We start from the raw sequence: 27,219 nt of genomic DNA on the forward strand, positions 1-27,219 counted from the left end.
AATATTGTTTTGAAGTCATAGCATGATATTCTTCAAGTAATTGTGCGAAAATTATGCTTTATTAATCGCAACTCTGTAAATTTGTATGAAAGTGTTCATTTATTTTGGAAACTGCAGTGATATGTACTTATTGGTACATATTTCATGTCACGCTAAAACGTGCAGCCAGGTACGTAAATGCCATGAGACCAGGTAGATTTGAACCTAATAGGTACAAAAGCGTACCTTTTGAAAAGGTACCGCCCCAGTGACAGCTTTTGTACCTTTATTTCTGAGAGTGTAGAAGCAAGCCAAATTAGTTAGATCTGAACATGATCAGGTTGCGTGACATGTTTTGCTCTCATGGTTGCTCTCAGTTTTGAAAACTATGCACGGTAATAAAATACGACCCAGACTATAAATACAAACACAGCTGCACAATTATTCAATAAAAAAGTGATTGCAGTGACACAGGAGTGCTGAAGAGCATCACCTGACACCAGAAGCTTTAATTCTGAAAAGGATTATTTTGGATTCGTGACAAAAAAAAAAAAGGAGTGGATGCAGAGTAAATAAGATTTATTGCAATGCAGACAGTTTCATTGATTATAATGGGAGGATTTGCAGGAGTCCATAACTCCGCATGTGAAGCTCAAATGGTTGCTTGAAACAGTGTAAAACTTGCAGTGACAGCTTCAGTGATTAAAATGGGATTGGAGTGTTCCAGTATCCTTTTCTGCATATAGTATATTCAATATTTACATAACGGGTTTGTTTATGATGCTGCGAGCGTGAAAATGCAAGTTTATCATTTAGGCACTAGTTTTCAGATTTGACATTGTGTATCAAATCCAACATAATACAAAAATAAACAGAACTGTGCTTAAAATCAGCTTTGAAATTTATTGGTAAGGTTTTGTTCAAATGCTTAGTGATGCTTGTCCTAGCAGTCACTACTAATAAAAGGAACTGGAGTGAACACAAACCACATACAAATGGCAAAACTAGGCCTTTACACACATTCATTATGGAATCTTTTAAATCCCACAGCTATGCATCTTAATTAGAGTCAAGGTCCTTATTAATTATATCTTTGTGTTCAATTATTGCCCTCCAGTCATTACAGATGTGTGATTACAGAAGGTTCATGCAGTCAGTGATGATGGGGTTCTGTAGCAAAGGCCTGCTATCAGTTTGTCTGTCCCTTTAAAACTCTCCAAGCAACCTCAGAGTCCATGCAGCCACTATCATAACATTTCCAAACACTGTATCCAGTGTTCCATTAGTGTAGAAGTCATGCACATTACTGTAAACTAAATGTTACTGTTTACTTCAGTCATTGTTGAGTGGCAATTTGTTTTCTGATCTGACAAGCTTCATTAGACAAATGAGTGAACTGAAGGAGGCACCTAAGCCATAACTAGAGACTAGGACATTATAGAGACTTCATGGGATGGGCTCTTTAGACTTGAGCTAGTAAGCAACCACGTTTATATATATAAAAAAAAATAAAAAAATAAAAAACACTCCTTAGCAACCACATAGCAGCACCCTGGCAACCACTCACTGTTGTGAATTTTGCACAGGAAAACACTAATACCAGTATTACATCTTACATGCAAACTAAGTACTAACTAAAGTAATGTAAAGACAATTTACAGAATAAACTGAAGGGAACACAATATGTTCTCTAAACGGTCTATGAAGCAAGCAATGAGTTGTATCAGATTTCAAAGTTTGAAAATACAGCTTCCAACTATGATGATCATTATGATCTCCATTTTCTTTTAACTCATTTTATAAAATGCTTAAGGCAACCACTAGAATATGGAAATATCCTGTACTGTCTAGCAAAATGACATAAATAGTCATGTTTATAGTGAAACTGATCAAAATACAGTTTTTGATTAAAATAAAAACAAATACCTAACAGTGGGCTCTGCAAAATCAACTTAATTAAAATGGAAAACCAGTTTTCATAGCTCACTAACAGATATTTGTTCTTGTTTTAAGCATAAACTCACTTTTGTTCAAGACTTCATTTTACATTTGCATTTACTCAAGTAAATGCATTTTAATTTAAGGATCACATTTAGATATTTGTAACAGAAAACAAAAATAACAAAATACTGAGGAAGATTTATTTTCTGCCTTATTTTCCTTTAATGCCATGAGATAATGAATTTAGGACTTGCTGTTTTGATTAAAAACCTTTTTAAGGTCTTAAATTGTGGAAAGTTAAGACTTTTTAAAGACCACATATTTTAAGACATTTCTTGGTTTTTAGCTCATGGATCTTTTTGGACAGTTTTTTACTCCACTACTTTCAGTGTAGTAAACTTACATATAAATGATAAGTATCATAATGTAAATGAAAAACCATGACATCAACTGTTACTTTTTCAAACATCACATTTTGGCACGGTTCCATCTTGTTCAGGCCTGTGTAATTTAACACAAACCTACCTGCTTGGGTTTATAGATTTACATGCAAGTACATCTTTTGTAGTGGTAGAAAGATCAATAATGTTAATGAACGAATTAGTGATGTGATGGCATCATAAAAAGATATTATATTTGGCTGTAGCTTAAAAAATGGCATTAATACAAGCATTTTGTACAATTTCAAACATGTCTTGGGTTTACTGAACAGTAGCATTCACTTCAACCTCTTGTTTGCATTTTCACCATCTCTATGCACCACCTCACTCTCAGTCTGCAAGTATTTGCCAGTAAAATTAAATGGTAAAAATAGCTGTTGTGCTGGTATCAGACACATCTCTTTGTTACCTGAAGCAGGTCAGGTACACACAGCTCTGACCTCCTCTCATACCTTCTATTTTTCACTTCTACCAATTAGAAACACTTATAAGCAAAATAAAGAGAGAGTATGAGAGGTGAAACTTAAATTAATCTTGTAAATTTTGATGTAAATGTGCCTATTAATATTTGCATTATGGATTTAAAGAACCCATGAAATCTGTAGATGAACATTTCTTCTGTCCTTTGTTGGAATGAACTATACCCATGACTAGATGTGACTTGATATTGATTATTTTGTTAATACAGAAATGTAATTTTGGCAAAAGCAGGCTCCTCTGTGCAGTCTGCACATGTGCAACATGAACAAAATGGAGGCCTGATCTATGCTTTGATTAATCAGTCTTTATTTCTTTTACGCTTACATTTGTATGTGTGTGTGTTAAGTAAATGATCAACATTAACTGCTAACATATCGCTGCATCAGCAACAGACCCGTCTGGCCCTCGCAGAGTACTATAAATATCAACAGAGCGAATATGTCTTTCTGCTGCAGGGTAAACATTAAAACTGCCAAAATGAATGCAGTTTTTGTATGACTGTGCATTACAGCAATTATTTAAAAATGGTATGATGCCAACATACTGTACCAAATGGCATTAGACGATAAAACAGAGCAAAGATTTAATGTTGGCAGGATTTCATATACGTTAGATAATGCCAGAAGGATGAACTATCAGAAAACGAATTCAATATTGCAAAGATAAAGAGCCATGAAAGAGAGATGTCGCTCTAAGTGTGATAAAATATGGTAATCAATTCCATAAATTTAGAATTTGTTGGAGCCCATGTGGAGGCAGGAAACATGGGAACGAGGCGTTATTTCCGCAGACAAGCCAAGCAGTCCATTTGTACAGAACTCACTGTGCTAAAACACGCAGATGACAATTTCAGTGTATTAGTTGTACTGTAATGCTTAGCATAGCGGTCACTACTTAAATATCAAAGATCATTCACATACTGTTGAGCCAAATGTTTTAAAACTTGGTGCAATTTAATATTTTAACTGAAAAATTTGCTGAAAATACACCAGGATTTCCTTTTTTCTGACAGGTGGGGAATCTTGATTTGATAATAACCTTAAAACTAATTACATAGTCTTTTCACCTGTGATAGGCAAAGCAGCTCATTGCTCCATAGCATCTGAAGTAAGTTTGAGTCATCTGAATGTTTTTTTTTTTTTTGTTGACTTCAGTGAAAAACATCGTAAATGTGTGACGACTAGCCCTGGTTGCTCCTACTATGTATTTGCTGTCTTCGTAAAGTAGCACTGCAACGTAGTAATTGTGGATGATGTGTTTTTAGCAGCCCATTAATGATCTGAGTAGGAGGTGATGTGTTAAGGATAATGCTGCCAAATGCCAGTATAATGGCAGTTTGGGCTTTGACATTCATGGCAACAGTGCCTGAATATTGTATTTCATATCTGAATGTTCACTTTGTAGTTCACATGGGGAAGTTGTCACCAAGGGCTATACTAGTGATGCCAAGTTAAGAGGCAAAAGTTCAATTCAATTACAAATGCTTTTCTCTACCAGCGCTTTTGTATGGAATGGAATAATGGTGCAAATGTGCAACTGCAGTTGAAACGTTTAGGTATGTGCCTATACCAGGGTGTCAAACTCAGTTCCTGGAGGGCCGCAACCCTGCTCCAACACCCATGCCATGTAGCTTTCAAATAAGCCCGAAGGATGGGACTTGATTAGCTGGATCAGGTGTGTTTAATTAGGGTTGCATCTAAACTCTGCAGGTCTCTGGCCCTCCAGGAACTGAGTTTGACACCCCTGGCCTATACAGAAACAAACTACCCAAGGAAATATACATTGGCGAATAAGCTGAGACAAACAGATCTTATGAGAAAACGTAACTATTTTCACATTAATTTGTATGATGTGATCCTTATGGAGGAAAAAGTAAGCATAAGAGTCAGTGAGGCGTAAGCAGATCCTACAAAATAAGTTGTAGAGATTTATGTGAATTAACCACGTAAAATAGTTACAAACTGCTGTGTGTGTTGGCTGTGACAACTAACAACAACTGTCATTCTTAATTTATTCAACTGGCCACTAGAAAACCAAACAGCTTCTCTGTAGCCTACTTCTTCCTCAAATACAAACAAATTAAATGAAAGAACAATGTAACCATGTTCGCAACACCGCTTGCGTTCAAAAGGCAAGCAGCTGTCATGTAACAGAAAATAAACAGTTGCAATCATTGAAAATGCACAGACTCAAATTTCTCTAGGGGGGCAAAGAGCCTTACCTTGACACTGGAAGCCTTGCTTGCCGAAACCCCTGTAAAAGAGACGAGACTGTGTGAGAGATTACGGCACAGAAATCAAATCTGGATGCATTCCTCTGCGCTCAGCAGCAAGACGCGCAGGCGCGCCATATTCCGCAAAATAGCCAAATCCATCTCTATGATGATTATGATGGCTTAATCATAGCGCGAGGGATTTCTCGTGAGAGACAGTTAACATTTATCCTTACTACAGGAAGATAAGAGCCTAAACAAATGTGCTGTAATTGCATAAACACGCAAGCGCTCTGAAATCTAAACATCTCGTAGAGGTGCAGCATTGCGCTGGACTCGTTGCGCGAAGCGCTTGTCTTTTCCGTCTGCGCTCGGCGTCTTTGTTCAGTGTTGACAGCACTGCGGATGTCTGAGAGCGTTCAAACGCTTTGGTGTTTTTCCTGTCACGAGCATCAAGTGAGTCACCTGTGCCCTTCGCGGCCGTTTACATGCAACAACATCTTTGCGTCCTCCAGCATACTCACCAGATGAAGTCGGTGCAGTGGCTGCAGAAGGTCGGTTGCTTGAAGAAGCGCGCGATGAACTTGTGGTTTTTCACTTCGTGCACGTTCTTCTGCCTCAGCGCGCCCTGCCTGGCGAAGCCTCTTGCGCCCCCCGCGCCCTCCGCAGCCGCTGGGTCGGCCATGATGGGGACGGAATGGATGTAGTGGGTAGAAATCTCCTCGACTTGTAGCCTGCGCCGTTGTACTGGGTCTTGCTCAGTTTGCTTCCCGGTTGGTCGGCACGCGCGCGCGCAAACGCCTGCCTCTCCCCAGCTGACTGTTGGTCGAGAGCAGCGGTGCTTCAGTCAGTGAGACTGTAACCACACCTCCTTCGTGCAGCCGTTTTGAATGACTATTGCGGTTGAGAAAAACATTTTGGTAGCGCAGCCAGATTGAGAAGCCCGTCCAAAAAGAATTTCCGTGGAAACTGTAATTAGAAGGGTGGCTGAAGCACATCACTTGTTGATTTGGCGCATTGCAAACATTTACCATGGTAGCTTTCCGCCAAGATGCTTAAAATAATATTAACATTGAAATTGTGCTACGTGGTTATTATCCATCGCTTTCATGAAATGATATATGAAGAGAATTAGTGAATTAGTTCCCATGAAGTTCTCAAAATTCAGCATAAAATAGTCCTATTATAAATTTGATAAGAGTGTAATGCGGATATTTTGACAGTAAAATGCTATATTGATGCTTTTTTATTAGTAAAAACTATGAATCGCCTCATTTATTGCGAAAAGGGTAGAATTCCCTGTAGTAACCATGACATGGGTTTGTATTTTTCTTATCCATTATTAAACTAGTGTTTTAGGTTATTTTATTTTTTTTTTTTGCTCACATGTGTTGTTACCCTCGCTGTATGGACATTTAATTATTATTCAGTGTACAGTTGAAACAATTGTACTATTTTAATATTATACTGTATTTTTGTATTATGTTTTAGGCATTTCTGTTTAAAAAGTAGAGCATGGCACTAATAACAATAAGGTCATGGGTTTGATAATCAGATGCAGGAACTGGTAAAGTATAAATCTTGAATAAGTGGGTTTGGATGAAAGCTTCTGCTATGCTTTATACGTTTATTGCTTTTCTCAAAACTGTGTAAATAAATGTCAGCTACAAGAAGCACTGTAGTTATAATCCCACAACTGTTGTGACTTGTAACATTATAACATAAAACATTTGGATGAATGGACGTGGATGGATGGATTTACTGTCATAATCAAATTTCCTTAAAAAAGACAAAAATAGTTGCTCTATATCACCCTCCATTTTTACCTAAATTTATGTGACACATTTTCATTTGAAATGTTAAATATATAGAAAACATTTTAATTCAAAACTGCAATTAAAACTGGAAAAATATATAGAACTAAGACATAAAACATGAGGCAACGACTCTAAAAACATAACCGACATTGTGTGAGTGCATGTACTTTTGCAAAAATGTCGTGTCAGGTTATAGACTGTCCCATTTTGTGCAATCTTTGTGGGTTGAGTAGAAATAAATGTGAAAGTAGTTTTGCAACCCTCCCAGTCTGGTCAGCCATGACAGTTTTTATTTTTTTAGTATGTAGAAGCAAAAACTTGTGTGAATGATTTCTATTTACCTATAGAGCCTGCTGAGTTAGGTGACATCTGTTCTGTAATTTATTAAAATTCCTTAAAATGATCTCAAACAAAAGTATATACAGTGGGTACGGAAAGTATTCAGACCCCCTTAAATTTTTCACTCTTTGTTATATTGCAGCCATTTGCTAAAATCATTTAAGTTCATTTTTTTCCCTCATTAATGTACACACAGCACCCCATATTGACAGAAAAACACAGAATTGTTGACATTTTTGCAGATTTATTAAAAAAGAAAAACTGAAATATCACATGATCCTAAGTATTCAGACCCTTTGCTGTGACACTCATATATTTAACTCAGGTGCTGTCTATTTCTTCTGATCATCCTTGAGATGGTTCTACACCTTCATTTGAGTCCAGCTGTGTTTGATTATACTGATTGGACTTGATTAGGAAAGCCACACACCTGTCTATATAAGACCTTACAGCTCACAGTGCATGTCAGAGCAAATGAGAATCATGAGGTCAAAGGAACTGCCTGAAGAGCTCAGAGACAGAATTGTGGCAAGGCACAGATCTGGCCAAGGTTACAAAAAAAATTCTGCTGCACTTAAGGTTCCTAAGAGCACAGTGGCCTTCATAATCCTTAAATGGAAGATGTTTGGGACGACCAGAACCCTTCCTAGAGCTGGCCGTCCGGCCAAACTGAGCTATCGGGGGAGAAGAGCCCAAAGATCACTGTGGCTGAGCTCCAGAGATGCAGTCGGGAGATGGGAGAAAGTTGTAGAAAGTCAACCATCACTGCAGCCCTCCACCAGTCGGGGCTTTATGGCAGAGTGGCCCAACGGAAGCCTCTCCTCAGTGCAAGACACATGAAAGCCCGCATGGAGGACTCCAAGATGGTGAGAAATAAGATTCTCTGGTCTGATGAGACCAAGATAGAATTAAGGCCAAAAAGTTCTAAGCGGTATGTGTGGAGAAAACCAGGCACTGCTCATCACCTGTCCAATACAGTCCCAACAGTGAAGCATGGTGGTGGCAGCATCATGCTGTGGGGGTGTTTTTCAGCTGCAGGGACAGGACGACTGGTTGCAATCGAGGGAAAGATGAATGCGGCCAAGTACAGGGATATCCTGGACGAAAACCTTCTCCAGAGTGCTCAGGACCTCAGACTGGGCCGAAGGTTTACCTTCCAACAAGACAATGACCCTAAGCACACAGCTAAAATAACGAAGGAGTGGCTTCACAACAACTCCGTGACTGTTCTTGAATGGCCCAGCCAGAGCCCTGACTTAAACCCAACTGAGCATCTCTGGAGAGACCTAAAAATGGCTGTCCACCAACGGTGGGTTCTACTAAATACTGAGCAAAGGGTCTGAATACTTAGGACCATGTGATATTTCAGTTTTTCTTTTTTAATAAATCTGCAAAAATGTCAACAATTCTGTGTTTTTCTGTCAATATGGGGTGCTGTGTGTAAATTAATGAGGAAAAAAATTAACTTAAATGATTTTAGCAAATGGCTGCAATATAACAGAGTGAAAAATTTAAGGGGGTCTGAATACTTTCCGTACCCACTGTATGTATTAAACCAGGCATGAAATCCAGTTTTGTTTGTTTACATAAAATATTTTTTGTCCCAATATATATTTTAGCTGTTCTTTACACACTAATGCTGGTCTAAATTACCCTTCCAATTCATTAAACCAGTTTAGGTAAGTTACGTTAATATCTTTGTCCCCATGCTTCAGTCACAAATTAAACTTAAACTTCAGTGTATATATTAGATGTCTCAAAAACCTTTTCCCTCGTGATAGACTGGAGGTCTTTAAACTTCTTGCAGGAACTTAAGGATTCTGTCATGCACAAAGGTTCTGCAGCCGTGATGAAACCTTAAGTTATTTAGAGACCAGTCTTTTTTGAAAGGGCTCTCAAAATGGACCCGACTGTGCGTGGCAATTCTGAAAAGCCCGAAAAGCCATCTCAATCATCTCATGTCATGTTGGTGACAAATTGTTTCAGAAAAATTCTGGCACTCAAACCTGTAATTTTCTATTAGAAAATAACAGTAGCTCATAGCTTTGTGTGCCTGTGTATGCAAATCACCTCATAATACGTGCAGAAGGGGTGGTAACTTGTTTAGTTTCTATGGAAGAGTATTTTCATTCCTGAGAACATTTGTTCTTCGTTTGGCTTTTAAACTGATGATTTGTTTTTTTTAACCTTGTGGTTGAAGCCTAGTGGCCTATGATCTGAACTGATTCAAACCCCAGTAGTGGTGACCCATGAATAAGGGTTCACATTGTGCCCTTGAGAAAGACACTTAACCCCAGGCACCACCAAGGGGACTGTCCTTGCAATTACTGTTCAAGAGCAAAGCAAAAAAAAAAAAGACAAATAAAGAACAATTGGGAGGTCTGAATGTTCCTCATTCAGTGACAACAAAAAATTCCCCTTTTAATTTGCATTAATTCTGCCATTTAGCGGACGCTTTGCCACAACCTAGGATATTAAAACGATTAACTGACCCACATCCAGAAACTGACCCACAGAGATATTTAATGTCTGCAGACGACCGACTAGTTGTCTACTGAATATTCTCATGTCATTTTCTGTGTATATATTATTCACTCTGTCTTGATGCAACTGATGATCAGATGCTGACCAAGGGCTCATAAAAGAGATTTGAGTTTACTAACAAACACAAAAGATCTCATCATTGAGGCTTGTCCTCACATCATCCGACCTGACAGATGTGATCATTGTTAATTGTTATCTGACTCTGAGATACACTGATTTTGATGGCTGTCTGTAGGAGCCAAGAAATAAAATGCTCAAGCAGTATGTTTACTGGCTTGTGATGAACCCACTGGTGCGTCACCGGCGAGCTTATTTATAAGGACTCAGTCTGTGATTACATTGTTAAAACGTGCAATATTCAGTCAAAGATTACAGTTTATTCTTTGACAACAAGATGCATGACCCTCACCAATTAGCACTGTACCAAACTTCTTTTCTTTGAATCACTTGCATTGGCAACAAAAGCATTTGATACAGTCATCCACCATCTGCTGTCCCACACTGGTACAAGATACTACACTGTCAGTTCATTGCACAAAATTACATGCTTGGTTTAGGTTTCATTATGAGAGCAAGAATGTTATATTGTGAGAATATTAGAGGAATAACAGGTGGAAGAAAAAAAAAACAACAACTCTGATGTGACCTCACCACTACTTTCACTGATCAGTTATGAGTTCACATACCGAAGCCTTACTAACATAGCCTACTGTAAGTAAAATTCATCTTCAATTAAAAATCTAAAAACATCCAACAGGTGGCGCCAAAGTCATACAACTCTAGGCCTATTTAAAAGTTGTCAGTATCATGTGATTTCTGGAAAAAGAGATCTAAAAACAGATCGTTTACAGTAGCATCAAGACTATGAAAATAAACCTAAAGTCTCCTTTAAAAAGTGAGAAGTCTGCAGTATGTACAGACAGCATGCTAAAAACGAAAGAATAAGTCTAAAATAATAGGAAATGAACAAAAGAATGTTACCAGAAGAGTAAAATTGTTCGTGATTTTATAACAGTTCATTATTGCTATTGTCACATACATTAGCATTGGATTTGATCTAATGTTATTTGCTTATAGGTGACAGCAAAAGGACTGAACTCATTGTGAAATCATTATACTGGCGATAAACAGTCAGTCATTACAGTAGTTAATAACATTATAACTTCCCATTGTCACATCTTGCATTACAAAAACACATTCTACTGATAACACATGGCCTGGAAAATTACTATCTGTTGTGCAAACATTGTACCTCAAACCATATGCATTCACAGTGCTGTTAGTGCTCTGAACACGTCATGTGAAGTAGTCTATCAAGTAACAATGTATATTAAGTAAAAACAGGCACATCTGCATTGGTATTATCCAAGCAGCCCCCTAAAGCTTCAGCTGACAGGCATTGCATTTTGACACTTTGTAAATATTACATTTAAGGTTACCCTCTTATCCACATGGATTTGACGTTTTAAACTTTGCACATGTTAAAATACAATATACAGCAGTGTTATTTTTGTTTTATTTATATACTATTATAGCATTTATTAATATTTTCAGAATGTTCAGTTTTGCTTTAACGATAACACAGTAGGCCTACAAATAAAAGTAATGCATCATAGAGACATTGCGTTTTGCTACTTGGCCAGTTTTGATTAGTCTATATTTGTCACACAACCTGGCAATCCTTTAACATTCATCTCTCTGTAGAGCAGCTCTCAGATTGCTCCAGAACTCGCTTCTCTTTTCCTCCTCCTCAGGCCACTCCAGATACGTCCTGGAGTTCATAATCTTCCTCAGCTTGCAGAAACGCTTGGGAATGGTCTCCTTCTTGATTGGTTCTAGAAGTACCAGGACAGCGCAGTCATTGTGCTCATCGACTATGCGGAAATGGGAGAAGTCCAGCTCGTAACGGCACCATTCACTGGTAACAAAGTGCTCAGACAGAACAAAGAGAGTCCGATGGCTCTTCTCGATCGAGTTGATGATGTTGTCCACGATCCAGCGGCCTGGCTGGAAGTCCCGTTTGTGCAAACACAGGGCAAACGGAGGATGCGTGCTCTCTAGTTCTGGAACAAGGATCTCCTCGACCCACTCAGCGTCATGTTGACTGTAAGATACAAAAGCATGATAGCGGAGCTCTTCAGCCAGTCGACCAACTGCAGGTTTTCTTTTGGCTTGTATCCATGCTTTAGTCATCTGCAGATACCATATAACATGAAGCTTATGGCAGGTGATAACAATAAGTCCAAGCGCTATGATAATCACAGAACAAAGCACTAAGACAGCAGGGATCATATAACACTCGAAAACTGACAATCTGACGCTGTCAATATCATCACCTCTGAGAGTGAATGGAGTGTCGCACACGTAATTGCGACGACTATCCCTTAGTGTGATGAAAAGGTCAGTATCCTGTTTAAAGAAAGATACAAACTCGCAGGAGCACACAAAATTGTTATCACCCGCTTCCAAATATTGTAGGTTTTTGAATCTCTTAAAATCACTCCTGTTAAACATCCGCAAGGCATTCCTTTGGATAAGCAGCATCTGCAGCCTTGGAAATAATTCCCCCTGTGGGAGGTTAATAAATCGGTTGCCAGTCAGTATAAGCGTAACAAGTTGGGGAAATCTTTGGTTGAACACTTTCAGATCGTTTTCACTGAGATCCAGGACCGTCAAGCTAGAAGGCAGGCATGGGGTCATCTTGCGTAGCTTTGTGCTGGAAAGGTTCAGAAACCTGAGAGTCGCTGGCCAGCTACACTTTTCTGGCATAGAAATAAAACTATTATGGCTTAAGTCTAAATATGTGAGGCTCTTAAGATTAGTGGCCAACTGAGACATCAGCCCAAGGGATTTTAAAACGTTCTGGCTCACGTTAAGAGTGATGAGGTTTTGATATGCGCCAAAACTTGTGGATAACGTCGGCACAATTGTCAGGTCTGAAAGGAGGTTCTGACTAAGGTCCAAATATTCAAGTTTTTTCAACAGGAAAGTAGTTATCGGAGGAATAACAAACACTGTGCCGTTGATCACAGACACCTTGTGGAGATTCTCCAGCAGAAATCCCAACTGCGTCATGCTACTGAACTCAAAGAACCCTTGGATGTCGAGATTACGTATGTAAGCAGTATGTAAGTTTTCATAATGTGTGCATGAAGCTTTCTGCCACCACCCTTGACCAATCAAATGTACATCTTCCAAACCAATATAAGACAAAGAAGAACCATCCATAACCATCAAAAAAGAGGTCAATGCTTCATCAGTTGTGGTGCAATTTTGTAAACTCAAGCTTTTAGTCCCACCTTCTCTCACCTCTTTAAAGGATTCTGTCGAAGTGTTCGTTCTGAGTTCAACATCTCTGATAGTCAGCAGGGTTTTAGGGTGGGAGACATCTTGAAGAACCTTAGAGACTAATTCTGGATCATTCTCAAATAGACTCTGAAGGCTCAAAGAGACTAACTCGATGGGACGGGCTGCTTTTAAGCTCCCGTTCTCATATGACCTCAGGTAACTGCCAATGAATGTCATCTCATCCAGATGAGTGAGCCCATCTAAGCCATTCTTGTACACCTCTCTCAGTGAAGGACTACCGAATTGCAGTGTCCTTAGGTTAAGGAGAGACTGGAAAATGGGAGCAGGTCCCAAGGTGGTGTATGGGTTTCCTACAAGGTTCAGTTGCTGAAGAGAATTTAGCTCGTGGAACCAAGACGAAGACAGATTTTTTAGGTTGTTTAAGGACAGATCAAGAACTTCCAGCTTATGTTGAGATTTGAAAGCCTCCTTGTGTATAAACTTGAGCTTGTTCCTATGCAAGTTTAGGGTTTTCAGCTCACTATATGGGCTGAGATCGTTCATGTCAATTGACTCTATTTGATTACATGACAGATCAAGGCCAAGAGCATTCGCTGGAACTTTTGGGACCTGTTGGAGATGATCTGATGAACAGTTGCAAAAATATTGCTGATCACAACTACATGTCCTGGAGTAGTCAAAGCCTTGGGCCAAAATTAATATAAAAAGTATTATGGACTCCTTTGCTTCCAAGGGTCTCATCCTGTAAAAAAAGAGATTTTAAAAAAAAAAAATCATTTTATTCAGTAAAGATGCATAAAATTGATTAAAAATCATAGTACACACTCTGAAAACAAGCCATAAATATAGGGCACAATGTACAGTATTAGTATGAAGGAATTTACTGTACTGATTTTTACAGGTGTTTCACCTGTATTTACTTTTGCACTGCATGGCATGTATATTTATAGAGTTAACCAAAATGCCCATAAAATTAATGGGTAATGTCCTGGCAGAATTAAAAAAATAATAACTTTACAAATAAATGCTCTTCTTTTCAACTTTCTATTGATCAAATAATCCTTAAAAAAATGTATCATGGCTTCCACAAAAAATATTAAGCAGCACAATTGTTTTCAACATTGACATTAATAAGAATAATTTCTTGAGCAACGAATCAGCATAATGGAATCATTTCTGAAATATATGACATTGGAGACTGGAGTATTGGCTGCTGAAAATTCAGCTGTGTGTTACAGTAACACATTTAGCATACACAAAAGGAGAAACGCACAAAACAGGAGTCCTCAATTTCTGATCCAAAACGGTCAGTCAATCAATTTCGTTCTGTGACTATACCTCAATATTACACCACATTTTGTACGTACAATCGCAAGCTTACGATTGCAGTATTAAAACACGTTAACACAATGTACAAAACAAAACATGTTAACAAAAACACAAAGTACTACCAGTCTAGCATATTTCAAGACAGAAGTCAAATTTGATTACCTGACTGTCATTAATATGTCTGGTCCTCTTTTCTATGCAAACTGCAGTTTGGCCGTAGTCATAACAGGAGAAAACAAACATAAATCAAACATGCAAACAGAGTGTGAGTCACAGGAGGTAGTGAAACTCAATAGCCTGATTGAAACTTACAAAATAATTTCTCTTTTATCAGGAACATAAGATTTTAGGGAACCACCTATAGAGACCAGTCTCAGAGCATGTGCACATACAGCATGCTTCATATATAGCTGTAGCTGGGTAATAAGTATTCAGACGGTCTCAAGAGACTTACACAGCTTTTATGCAAATAGTTTTTTGTAAAACTATTTCAGATACCTGTTTATTTTCACTTCACTAAACACTGCATAAGAATTAAGGATACAAAAAGAAGAAGTAGCCCTTTTTAAGCAAGGCTTGAATTTTACTATATCTCTTCGTCAATCTTGTGGTTATTGCAGGGCACACAGTGCTTTTCATCCAGCTTTAATTTAAGGCACTGCAAATATTTTAAAAAGAGTAATAAAAGAAAGAGAAGAGCCGTGTGATGAAATATGGGATCCTCATGTTGAAAATGTTAGAGATTAATTTTGAATAGTCATATTTATGGTTTTATGTTGATTACTTGCTTTTATTAAATATCAAAAACCTTCTCTTTTTGACCTTAGCAGTTGCTCTGATGAAAACCGATCTAAAATTGCATAAGGACTCCTCCCTTGTGTCACCAGTAAAGTGACAGGTGAAAAGAGGCATAAACCTATATCAGGCATAAACAAATTTCTCAATTCACTTGGGACATATAGAGTTAATCTGCTATTTAAACTCCGGTTGATTTGAACTGTTGACAGCACAACAGTATTTCTGTGTTTGAATTTCAGACACAAATAGAGAAAAATTTATACAAGTCATGTTTAGTGTAAACATGCAGACTGAGTCAAAAAGAGAAGTGCATGCAGCATTACTAACTTAAGTTCCTATAAGCATCAAAATAGCAGAAAGCAGTATTTTGGCATAAAGTATTACTTCTAAACATGTTTTACACTAATGGTTCAGAAAGGAAACCTTGCAAGTATAGTTTATACTAAAAATAAGACATTTTCTGTGTGTATCATATAATGATATTCTGGTCTAGAAATGTCTTGGTTCATTTCTATAAAGTAAGTCAATGGGATTTGATCTGCTATCAGGCAAAAACTAAAAGTCTGATCACATATAAAATAATAGCACACCTCTCCGCAACAAGAAATATGACTTTTTATGTCTTTGTTACGTGTGTGTTAGCTAATAAGGCGCACGACAAGAGTAGAGTCCAAACAATAATCTTTTAATAATAATAATCCACAGACGGAACAGATGAATAGCAGGAACACGGTAAAGCATAACACAAGTTACAAACGATAGCAGACAAAGAATGAGGGGAGAACACAGGCTTTAAGTAATCAACGTAATCAAAGGGGAAACAAACAGGTGAGTAGCTAATTAACTAATGAGGAGAACTAAGGAAACTGGGTCAAGCATGTGACAGTCTTGTGTTCAAAACCCCAATCCTACTTGACCAATAATCATTTTTTAAATGTATTTAAACCTCTCAGAGCACCACTAATTATGTAAACATGCAATATCTGAATGGCAATGGCCATTAAGCATAATGATCATCTACCACAACACATCTTGCAGGCTACATCGCTAAAGGATAATCTGGATCTGGAAAAGAGTAGGCTAGGCAAATTGAGATAAAAAAACAAAAAATACATTCATCGTGTACTTGAGGAAGACCAGAGGAAACTGCCTTAACATTTATGCCATTAATTACTTAACCCATTTAAGCCCACCGGCAAAGTTGCTGCAGTTTATAATTGTCTTTTTCCTTTTGTAAGTATTTTTCTAGATGTTATCCATGTTTTATGTATCAATGGCATGCAAACAAAGAACCAAATAAAGGATTTCAAGACCAAAAAAAAAAAAGAATTAATTTCTTTCCTATCACATGAGGCTGTCAAATCCCTACTTATAGGAAGCATGGCGAAGGCAAACCCTCCGGTTGTGGCTAAGGTATACGGCTCTGACCGGAAACGAATAATGAAATGTAATTTTCTACCTATTAGATTGTGTTTTATTAATGTCCAAAACCCAACCCTAAACATACCCCTTACATTAATGAAAAAAATAGTAGGCCTAATTATTGTTGTACAGTGTGACAAAAATTACACTGTATTGATGATGTGCGCATGCCCAGTAGCGCCATACATATCCCTTCTAGCCTTAACCAAACCCTCCCAAAGAAGTGTAATTTTCATGTTACTAAAAGTATTTTTTGTTGACATATACAGTATCTCACAGAAGTGAGTACACCCTTCACATTTTTGTAAATATTTTATTATATCTTTTCATGTGACAACACTGAAGAAATGACACTTTGCTACAATGTAAAGTAGTGAGTGTACAGCTTGTATAACAGTGTAAATTTGCTGTCCCCTCAAAATAACTCAACACACAGCCATTAATGTCTAAACCGCTGGCCACAAAAGTGAGTACACCCCTAAGTGAAATGTCCAAATTGGGCCCAAAGTGTCAATATTTTGTGTGGCCACCATTATTTTCCAGCATTGCCTTAACCCTCTTAGGCATGGAGTTCACCAGAGCTTTTTAGGGTTACATGAGGGTTTTTAGGGTTACAGAGGGTTTAAGTCTGGAGACATGCTTGGCCAGTCCATCACCTTTACCCTCAGCTTCTTTAGCAAGGCAGTGGTCATCTTGGAGGTGTGTTTTGGGGTCGTTATCATGTTGGAATATTGCCCTGCGGCCCAGTCTCCGAAGGGAGGGGATCATGTTCTGCTTCAGTATGTCACAGTACATGTTGGCATTCATGGTTCCCTCAATGAACTGTAGCTCCCCAGTGCCGGCAGCACTCATGCAGCCCCAGACCATGACACTCCCACCACCATGCTTGACTGTAGGCAAGACACACTTGTCTTTGTACTACTCACCTGGTTGCTGCCACACACGCTTGACACCATCTGAACCAAATAAGTTTATCCTGGTCTCATCAGACCACAGGACATGGTTCCAGTAATTCATGTCCTTAGTCTGCTTGTCTTCAGCAAACTGTTTGCGGGCTTTCTTGTGCATCATCTTTAGAAGAGGCTTCCTTCTGGGACGACAGCCATGCAGACCAATTTGATGCAGTGTGCGGAGTATGGTCTGAGCACTGAAAGGCTGACCCTCCACACCTTCAACCTCTGCAGCAATGCTGGCAGCACTCATACATCTATTTCCCAAACACAACCTCTGGATATGACGCTGAGCACGTGCACCCAACTTCTTTGGTTGACCATGGCGAGGCCTGTTCTGAGTGGAACCTGTCCTATATGATCTTGGCCACCGTGCTGCAGCCCAGTTTCAGGGTCTTGGCAATCTTCTTATAGCCGACACGATAACACCAAATTTAACACACCTGCTCCCCATTCACACCTGAGACCTTGTAACACTAACAAGTCACATGACACCGAGGAGAGAAAATGGCTAATTGGGCCCAATTTGGACATTTTCACTTAGGGGTGTACTCACTTTTGTGGCCAGCGGTTTAGACATTAATGGCTGTGTGTTGAGTTATTTTGAGGGGACAGCAAATTTACACTGTTATACAAGCTGTACACTCACTACTTTACATTGTAGCAAAGTGTCATTTCTTCAGTGTTGTCACATGAAAAGATATAATAAAATATTTACAAAAATGTGTCCTGTACTGTATATATGAAGGAAGGTATTGGCAAAATCCCACCTGTAGTAAATCACTATGAGTAATTCAAGCTTTACAGTTTGGCAATGTTTTATTTTAAATGTTAAAATTCACTTTAGTTAAAATACATTGGACGTTTTAAACCCAGTCAGTGAAATTGTCAGACGGTCCCTTACGCATCAAGGGCCGCTATAGCACGTCAAAGCTTTCTTCGGTTTAAATTTTCTGCTACAATACACTCAGGCGATTTTTAAATAATGTTTTCATGTCGATATAAAGTTGTTGCATAATGTTAAAACTAATCGTGGTAGTGGTATCTTTATAGGACTGTCGAACAGTGGCACGCGAAAGCGAATGTCCGGCGAATATCGAACCTAAACCTAACTATACCGCGCTCGGTGATCGCATGTTAATGCCAAGTGTAAACGCAGCCTTTGTGATGGGCCGCTGTCCCTGCATGATGGGCCGGTGTTCTGTCGATTTGTGCTACCCTGTCAGATTTTGCTACCTCCCATTAAAACAGTGGGTAGTACAATTCGACAATGAAAAATGCTACCTGTAAAATGATGGTTTATTAACGTCTACACCTACCACAACCCTAAACCTACCCTTGCAGTAATGCAAATACAGTAATTATGTGTTATATTTGCGGTTGTGGCTAGAAGGGATACAGCTACAGGAAACCAACAATAAATAATTTTTTCTACCAATTAGATTGTGTTTTATTAAAGTTTACACCTACCCCAACCCTAAATCTACCCTTACAGTAATGCATATACATTAAATATTGTTGTTCAACGTGAGAAAAAGGATGCAATATTACGCAGTAAACCCTGGTAGGACATTCTGACGGGTAGGATAAAATGTCAGGACACCGGTCCTTGGCGGGGGGGAAAAAAATGTACCGGCCCAAACGTCGGCGCACCAGGAAAATGCCCGGTATGCCAGATTATAAAGCTCCCAGTCCAGCACTGATATGAAATCACCTACTACAGTCAGTCAGACATTGAATATTATGGGCCTAAATTTTTTAAATTTTCTTTCAGGTAGGCTATACCTTTTTTTTTTTTTTTTTGGTTATATAGATATACTTTTTTCTGCATTCTACTTATTTTTATTTATTTATTTTCATTTAACTTTTTGATAGCCTACACAATGCCCTGTTGGGGCAACTTAATGGCCGCACTTTGTTCTGCACTATGCTTCCACCACTTCAAGACAAATGGATTTGTTGTTGGTTGTGTTTTCATATTCAAGAGATTATAAGCTAGATGCAGCTTTTTTGGGGTCCACATCGAATGTTCTTCGACTTTTATACATAATAAAATTGTTTATGAATAAGGATTGATCTGTTGAAACCAGTTATTTTGAGTTAGATGACAATGTTCTCCTCCTATTCAAATTTGACATTGAAGGTATGCATACAACATATTTGCTCACCACCGCACATTCAAATACGATTTGAGAAAAAAAAAAAAAAAACTGGGGAAAATAAATGCAGAACATGTCACACGACTAGGCTATATGAAACCATTCAGAAAAATGTGGGAACAGATGGGTTAACTGTTACACAAATCACAGTAAGGCTGTAACCACTGCCCGCGCCTCTGATTATTACTCGCACACAGAAACTTGTCAACACTACCCCGCGACTTTTATAGTAATAAAATAGTTTCCATACTGAATCGCTGCATTATATTTCTCAGCAACGACGTGTTTTTGAAGTAGGACTAAATTCACAGTTTCATCGTTTGTAGGGACAATCAGATGCAGATAATTAACACATGCACATTTCCTCTCTCTCTCTTAAAATGGGCATATTTGAGAAAAAAAATTCGAGCAGTTTGCTTCACTGAATATAACTGTCGGTCATTTAACATTTCTATCGTAAAACAGTTGACTAAACATTAAATGATTTGCAGCTTACATCTTACCTTGCTCTTTCAATGTTTTCAATCTTCGCGACGCGCTCAGCATCTCTGAACACTAAACCCCGCCTACTTTGATTTGATTGGCCAGTTCAATTATTTTGACATTAACGAGCGCTGTTAGCCCGCTGAGGCAGAGCAGATTGCAGATGTTACTTTTAAAGCTTTTTTGTCATCTTAACAAGAGCGCTGCGTAATGGAGGACAGCAGATCAGTACAAGAATTTCAAATATTGGGGGGGACTTGTCCCCTTCAGTGTCTATGATGGTTGCGGCCCTGGGCTACCCATACGTTGTGTCATTGCCACTATAACTTCCGCTGACTGACTGACCTCAGTAACCACTTACATAAATACGCTTAACCAAAAATTCAAACACGGGCTCTTTAACTAGTTTGCGTAACCACATCAAAGTCCCGCCTCCAGGCCTGCAGGTATTGGCTCAACGTCTCAGTTAGGGAGTTTTAATTGGATGCTGAGCTGACATTTAAAAATTCCGGAACTAATACCGCAGCTGTAAACAACCGCAGCGTGTCCTTTGGAGAAACGGTATGTTTTAGAGTGATTCAGTAAGTGTTGAGTGTGTATATGTATATCAAGACGCACATGCTAATGTTTCCGTTGTGCTTTGTTTTGATTTGCAGCAGTACATGGTTTAAAACCGGTTTGTTTCTACAGACATGCCGACCTCCCCCGTGAAGACACGGATTCCGCTGACAAGTTTTGGTCATCTTATTAGCGAAGTCAAGGTAGACAAATACCTTATAAATCACAAAATCTCATAATAAGGAAATAAAAACATTTTGAAATACAAAAATGCCAAAGTAATGTATATAAATAAAATATAAAAATAGATAGCTTTTGAAGTCCCTGCCATTTGGACATACAATGCAATTGTATGTTAGGTTTATTCAGTACCATGGTATGATATTACCACCTAAAACTATTACTTTCTTTTATTTTAAAGACGTGGTTTCATTCATAATTCCTTGTTATTTTATAAAAATGTATTTTTTATGACAGAGACAGCTCTTTGGGATTGATGCACCAACCCCAACGGAACTGACAGGATGGAGGAAACATTTTAACAGCTACACATTACAAGGACGCAGAAATGTAAGATCATTAAGGATCTGTCAGATTGTTTCATGATCAAAGACAACAGTAGCCTAGCATCCTGGCTCACGTCACCAGTATCTAAATGTGTCATTATTCCTCCCACTTATTCCCTTTTCCAGTTTGTTCTTGCCACATATGGTGTTCTTGCACTCACAGCTGCCGTCTACATGATGAGACGCAGCAGGAAGGAAGAACATGAAACAGCATCTGCCTCCTCATAAACTACAAATGGAATGTTAAAGGGGGTTAAGAATACAATAAACTATTTATGATCACTACATGAGTGGACTGTGCTTAATTAAGTTTGTGTTTCCACATGTCACTGGCCAGATGTTGCCTTTTTCTATCATGCACACAGATTGTCATTTAAAAAAAAAAATGAGAGTAGCGACAGCTCTGTTCTTCTATGATATACATACAAGTGTAATACATCCAACATTTCACTCATAAGTGAATGCAGATGAAGATGAGCTTGAGGGACAATGAAGTCCTGCTTACTTCACCAAGAGAAAAGTCTGTCGCTTGTGAACAATACATCCATGCCTGGATGTATTGTTCACAATAAAACCTATAACATCCATTTGGAATATTAATAAAGTGTAGTCTGCATGAAATTAAAATTCAATGTTTTATAATCGCGTTGTTGTTATTTTAAATCTTTTAGGTGATTTGCCAGTAGAGTGCAGTGTAAGCTTATTGTCAAGTTCGTTTCTTGGAAGCCATTTGCTTTATCTGTTCTAAAGGCAAATTGTGTGGTTATTTTAACAGCTGTTGGTTTTAGGTTAGTGAAACTAGCAGGTCAAATAAGGATGTTCTCCTGTAAAATGAAATGTTCAGAAATTATTTCAGAAATAGCAGTGCTGTTGTAATATGTTTTTTTTTTTTTTTCTGCTTTCTGTTTCAGGATTATCATGTCAGTTAATTGTGATCAGGTGTCATTCTGAAAGTGAATCTTCGTTTAAATGCAATTGTTGTGAAGTCTACAATATTCCATTATTATGCTAACCAACACATGACTGAAGTAGCCTACTACCCATTTTCTTTAATACAATCCATTTCTGCCATAAGTTTGTTTTCCTCTTTTAGGCATTACACTACAGTTATGTCAACTGTATCTCTCTGACTGTCACTATTTTTTCAAATATTTTCACCTGAATGTGATACGATCTATACCTGGGTCAACTAAAGTGAAACTGAAATGAAAAAGCACCTGTGTGCACCTATGATGGGATGTGGTAAATCTTTTTTTTTTCCTATAAAGATAGAGCAGCAGCCTTCTCAGCTGTAGTAAATTCTCTCTGGGTGAATGTGCAAGCAGTTGATGTCAATTGCATAAGAGCTTTAGTCTCTTTGGATTTTGGGGCTCATCTCATCATCTTAAAAGTCCTTTCTATCCCTCTTCATCTTTGGATTCATCTGCAGTACAGTGCAAGGTATTTTTTTTCTTCCTGAAATCTGCAAATAAAACATGCAAATTATAGCTAAATTAGATTAAAATAGGATTTATACTTAATTGATTGATTACTAATTATGGTTCAAACAAACATATCTGTGAAAGATATAAACTGGGATTTGATTTGTGAGTGTTTTCTAAAAAGAAAAAAAGACCTGAACTTAATGTTGGATGAATTATTCCAGGTTTAAATTCTGCTTTGCCACTCAGAGATACAGTTTATCAGATATTTTTAGAGATAATCTGATTACTACAAGAGTCAGAAGCAATCTACAGAAAGAACAGTTAATTGTACAACATCCGTTTAAAGTTGAAACCATGCATCCAGTTACCAGTGAATGCTGCTGTTTGTACAGATACAATAGTTGTCTGGTGCACTAAAAACAGACTGGACACTTTTTATAATTTTTTTCCCCTATAAGTAAAAATTATATAGTGTTTGTTAATGGGTGCATCAGGGCCATAACCATCATAGATTTCAAGGTGGATATAGTGGTCCTAATATTCAAAAGAATAATGATCAATATAGGATTTTTCAATGGCCGATTCATATAGGCGTTTACATTTAGCTTAATATTTATGTATTTTTTTGCAGTGGTCTGAAAGATAATAATTTTACTATAAAATGCTATGAACTATTGACCTGTATTTGTAGGCTACTAGAGGATGACGTAAATTTACATTAGTAGGCTATCATTTCAATAATTTTCCAAATTTACTGAAAATACCATTTTATTTCGTAGATGTGTAGCTCATATGTTTGTTTAGGGTTACAGTCTTAAACTAAATTAAACCAGGATAAAACCTGGTACTTTAACCCCTTAACCCTATCGTAAGACGAGCCGAGTTGAAGATCACGTGATTTAAAATAAACCATGCCTTGAAATGAAAGTGAAACACGCGCATTCAAAACAGCAGTCTAAATAATAACCTAAAATAAACACCGGTGAACACAAACCGCAGTTGCTTTTTTATAACAAGCTTTTTATGTTCATTATTTTCTGAATCACCAAGATTTCACCACCATTTTGAAAGTATTACACAGAGAGGCAGAGAGAGCTGCCAAAATCCAGCCCCATTCCTAAATCTAGTATTTCACTTTGCAGATTTCGCAGCGGGTAGTGTAAATAAAATACATTAAATGGCATAACGCGTGCATAAACTGAGACATACATCCTTCATCCAGACTCTGGTAGTTCTTGGAAGAGTTATTAGTATGCTAGAGGCCAGACCGCCTTGCTTTTTTGGATGCTTTCGCTTTCGCTCTTTAGTAATGGCCAGCCTATGAGAGAAGAATGATGTGTTACAACTAAAAATGCAGCATCGCAGGAAATCTTGACACAGTTCTGGAGAAGTTTGGCTTAGACAACATCAAACTGCATTTGCGGTAAGTGGGCTAGAGGCTTTTCATCTGAGACCGGACTGGAGGTGTTTCCTTCACCTTTAATTTCACCGAGACGTTATCCGTGGATTAAACACCGCTTTATGGAAACTTTTCGGTACACATGAAGCTTAATGGTTATTCCTAAAAGTGTAGGTGACATACATTAAAAATCGTTAAATAGTTTAACTTGTAGCGCACCGTTTTAATATCATGTGACACCTTGGGGTGCTTTCGAGAATAGCCGATGTTCTGGTATTTCAGAGAAGGCAGGGGGCTTCGCTTTTCATGTGGGCTACTAACCGTTAAACGCTTATTTCCATAAAGACCGTATAACATCAAAACTTTCAGAGAATTAAATAGACAACCAAAAACACCACATTAGTTATTTATGATGGTTTTTATGTTTCAAATGTATGTTTAAAATATAAAATGCATTCATATAAATTATTTAAATATTTAATATTTTTGTAATGTTTTTGATATGGATCTTGATTCTTAGAGTAGCCCATATTAGCTACGCGTGAGGGAAATTGTTTTCCTTTGTCACCGTGACAAAGTTTTCGAGTAGAGAAAAGTGAGACATTTTCTAAACTTCTTCTAAATGTCACCGTTGCATTAATATTGATTTCAAACGTTTTTCTTACAAATTTTAAAAAATGTGGTGTAACCAAGAGCCATCAAGTAAAAGTACAGCCTACTTTAACTTTGATACAGTACACACAGTTCTCAATGTATATAATCATTCTTTTTAATCATCAGATTTTCAAACATGATTTTTCAAACGAATACACTCTTCAGGATGCCATAGAAGAACCTTTTTTGTCTAAATGGTTCCATAAAGAACCTTTCTGTTTCACAAAAGGTTCTTTGTGGCGAAAGAAGGTTCTTCAGATTATAAAAAGGTAAGAAAGAGATGGTTCTTTAAAGAACCTTTGACTGAATGTTTCTTTGTGGAACCAAAAATGGTTCTTCTATGGCATCGCTGTGAAGAACCTTTTAAGCACCCTTATTTAGCGTATGTTCTTAGGGTTGCTCCATTTGACCTGAACAAAATGTGCCTTTTCATAAAAGTTCAAAAAGTGATTTGACACTAAGATGCAAGGGTCTACAGGGGTCTTCTCTGTGTTTTCTTATCAAATGGCAACAACTGTAGGCTATGTTAATTACACCACACTGACTTCATAGAGCATCATCTGCATAGAAAGGGTAGGCTTTCTGTTTCGTAATGAAGAATTTAATTAAAGCTGAGTGCACTTGAAATCAGTGTGCTTTCTTGCACATGCACTTCTCGAATGTGTCCGTGCAAGAGCCATTCCCACCTCTTGATGTTAGAACTCTTTGTTTCTTTGAACAGGCGGCACGGAATCATTCATCTATGCTTTAGGACCATGGAGGAATGGTATGAGTGGGCCCTGATTCAGAATGGTCCAGCATAATGACTCTGACCATGCAGTTGCGCGACAGGGGCCATCCAAGCCACCTGAGTCCCCTAAACCCTGTGCTGTCCCACCAACACACTTTCACCCCTTTCGGGACCAGCGGGAATGTGACCTCATCACCCAGGCTGTGGATTACTTGAACCACAGTGGATTTTACTGGGGTCCCTTGGAAGTAGATGAAGCTCACACGCGACTGGCCAAACTTCCTCTTGGGATGTTCCTGATCCGGGACAGCATGCAAGCAAATGTTTTCTTCACTCTCAGCTATCGAGCTCCCGAGGGCCCGACTAGCGTGCGAGTTCTCCTGAAGGATGGAGGATTCAGTTTAGCGGGCAGTAAACATTCATTCCCTTGCCTTTTTGGCCTGCTGGGATACTATATTGCGTCCCCAAAAAAGAGTCTGAGTATGCCGTATCGCGGAGAAGCACCGCAGAGTCTGCAAGAACTGGCAAGAAGAGCTGTGGTGCGGAGTTTCGGGAAAGATAGTATTCAACATCTGCCCGTGAGCAAGAAACTTAAAGAATTTCTGTGGTTGTACCCTTTTAGTATATGAATGTGTGTAGTTTATATGAAGATGTTACAGATGTCGCAGCTCTTTAACAAAATACGATTTATTGGAACCATTATCTCAAAGTACATTTCAGATGGTGGGGTCACATTAGAGGAAATTCAGCGAAATTTCACGGGGCAAAAAATGTCCTTTGTTTGTTATCAAAAGTGCCGAATCTGCTCACACAGAAGTTACTGTAAAACCAAGCAATTTTCTTTTAGGCAACGGGGCAAATTTGCACAAAGAACCTGAACACAAACTTTAAGTTGGTTGTCCAAAATTTCTTTGGAAACGACTGGATTTTGCATGCTAAATTTCGCTGAGGTAATTGTGACCACTCCTATAGGATTCTGTGCTCTTCACTGACCCGTCTAGAACATGTACTGTATTTATGTGTGTAGTGATTGTTTGGACTATTCTACGATATTAACAATGCACTACAAAACATTTTTATTTAATTTTTTTAATGTGCAGGAAGATCAGTGCAACACCACCACAGGCCTTCAATTGCTTTAAAGCAGTCCCGATGGTACTGGGCCAGTGCAGAGTTTGAATTTGTGTAAAATGAGTGGTTTAACAATTTAGTTTCCTTTTCATAGTATTGTCTGTCTTTACATATATGAATGTAACTGACCACAAGGCACTGGTGATGTCGCTATCAGTAGGAATTATTATTTGAATTATTTTTATGTATTGGTACATATATACATGTAGGTTATGTAATCTATAGTATGTATTGTATGGCAACACATTCTGCTATGCAGAAATATGCATTTCACCTACTGAGACAAGGGTTTTATTTGTTTAGGATTGCTTTTTATTATTAAAGATAAATTATTTGATGTGATTTAAAGTTGATTTTATCGTCATCTCTCTCTGACTATTTCTCTTTCACTTCTTTTGTTCTAACGGGTAAGTTTATTTTAATGTGGCCCAACCATAAAAAGAATCAGTAACCTCTCATATACTGCCTTTACAGAAACGGCCCCATCTAGGGGAAGATATGAGGATTATATAAAATATGAAATTTTTAAGCAACACATTTTTCTCTCTTTCCATT

At 38.1% G+C, this 27,219-nt stretch overlaps 4 protein-coding genes across 10 annotated transcripts in view; 2 read left to right on the forward strand and 2 right to left on the reverse strand.

Annotated features, from left to right (window-relative positions):
• The window catches only part of prkcba (protein kinase C, beta a), a 38,548-nt gene extending 32,346 nt beyond the window's left edge, over positions 1 to 6,202 (reverse strand). The window contains exons 1-2 of one of the 2 annotated variants that reach the window (XM_058774109.1): positions 5,577 to 6,202; positions 5,062 to 5,093 (exon numbers count right to left, since the gene is read on the reverse strand). In XM_058774109.1, the coding sequence (XP_058630092.1) occupies positions 5,062 to 5,093; positions 5,577 to 5,737 (193 nt within the window). In that variant the 5' untranslated portion in view covers positions 5,738 to 6,202. The remainder of the gene's footprint in view (positions 1 to 5,061; positions 5,094 to 5,576) is intronic. The other variant, XM_058774101.1, reaches the window with a different exon arrangement.
• Positions 6,203 to 10,155: 3,953 nt separating this feature from the next.
• tlr2 (toll-like receptor 2) lies at positions 10,156 to 20,492 on the reverse strand. The gene is made up of 3 exons (XM_058791271.1): positions 20,223 to 20,492; positions 14,553 to 14,593; positions 10,156 to 13,803 (listed from the first exon to the last, which is right to left on the reverse strand). Exons 2-3 carry the CDS (start codon positions 14,561 to 14,563, stop codon positions 11,436 to 11,438), a joined length of 2,379 nt encoding a protein of 792 aa, XP_058647254.1. The 5' UTR covers positions 14,564 to 14,593; positions 20,223 to 20,492; the 3' UTR covers positions 10,156 to 11,435.
• Positions 20,493 to 20,631: 139 nt separating this feature from the next.
• LOC131549266 (ATP synthase membrane subunit K, mitochondrial-like) lies at positions 20,632 to 21,611 on the forward strand. 3 transcript variants are annotated; one of them, XM_058791282.1, is made up of 4 exons: positions 20,632 to 20,763; positions 20,859 to 20,963; positions 21,238 to 21,330; positions 21,453 to 21,611. In XM_058791282.1, the coding sequence occupies exons 2-4, from the start codon at positions 20,895 to 20,897 to the stop codon at positions 21,552 to 21,554; spliced, it is 264 nt and encodes an 87-aa protein (XP_058647265.1). In that variant the 5' UTR covers positions 20,632 to 20,763; positions 20,859 to 20,894; the 3' UTR covers positions 21,555 to 21,611. The 3 variants fall into 3 exon arrangements, with proteins under 3 accessions (XP_058647265.1, XP_058647273.1, XP_058647282.1); XM_058791290.1 differs by having other exon boundaries at positions 20,660 to 20,763; positions 20,893 to 20,963; XM_058791299.1 differs by having other exon boundaries at positions 20,713 to 20,783; positions 20,893 to 20,963.
• Positions 21,612 to 22,634: 1,023 nt separating this feature from the next.
• socs1b (suppressor of cytokine signaling 1b) lies at positions 22,635 to 27,219 on the forward strand. 4 transcript variants are annotated; one of them, XM_058780349.1, is made up of 2 exons: positions 22,635 to 22,766; positions 25,525 to 27,219. In XM_058780349.1, the coding sequence occupies exon 2, from the start codon at positions 25,593 to 25,595 to the stop codon at positions 26,160 to 26,162; it is 570 nt and encodes a 189-aa protein (XP_058636332.1). In that variant the 5' UTR covers positions 22,635 to 22,766; positions 25,525 to 25,592; the 3' UTR covers positions 26,163 to 27,219. The 4 variants fall into 4 exon arrangements, with proteins under 4 accessions (XP_058636332.1, XP_058636331.1, XP_058636336.1 ...); XM_058780348.1 differs by lacking the exon at positions 22,635 to 22,766 and adding an exon at positions 23,679 to 24,173; XM_058780353.1 differs by lacking the exon at positions 22,635 to 22,766 and adding an exon at positions 24,965 to 25,072.

Source organism: Onychostoma macrolepis, chromosome 01 (genome assembly GCF_012432095.1).
Source record: "Onychostoma macrolepis isolate SWU-2019 chromosome 01, ASM1243209v1, whole genome shotgun sequence".
Lineage (NCBI taxonomy): Eukaryota > Metazoa > Chordata > Actinopteri > Cypriniformes > Cyprinidae > Onychostoma > Onychostoma macrolepis.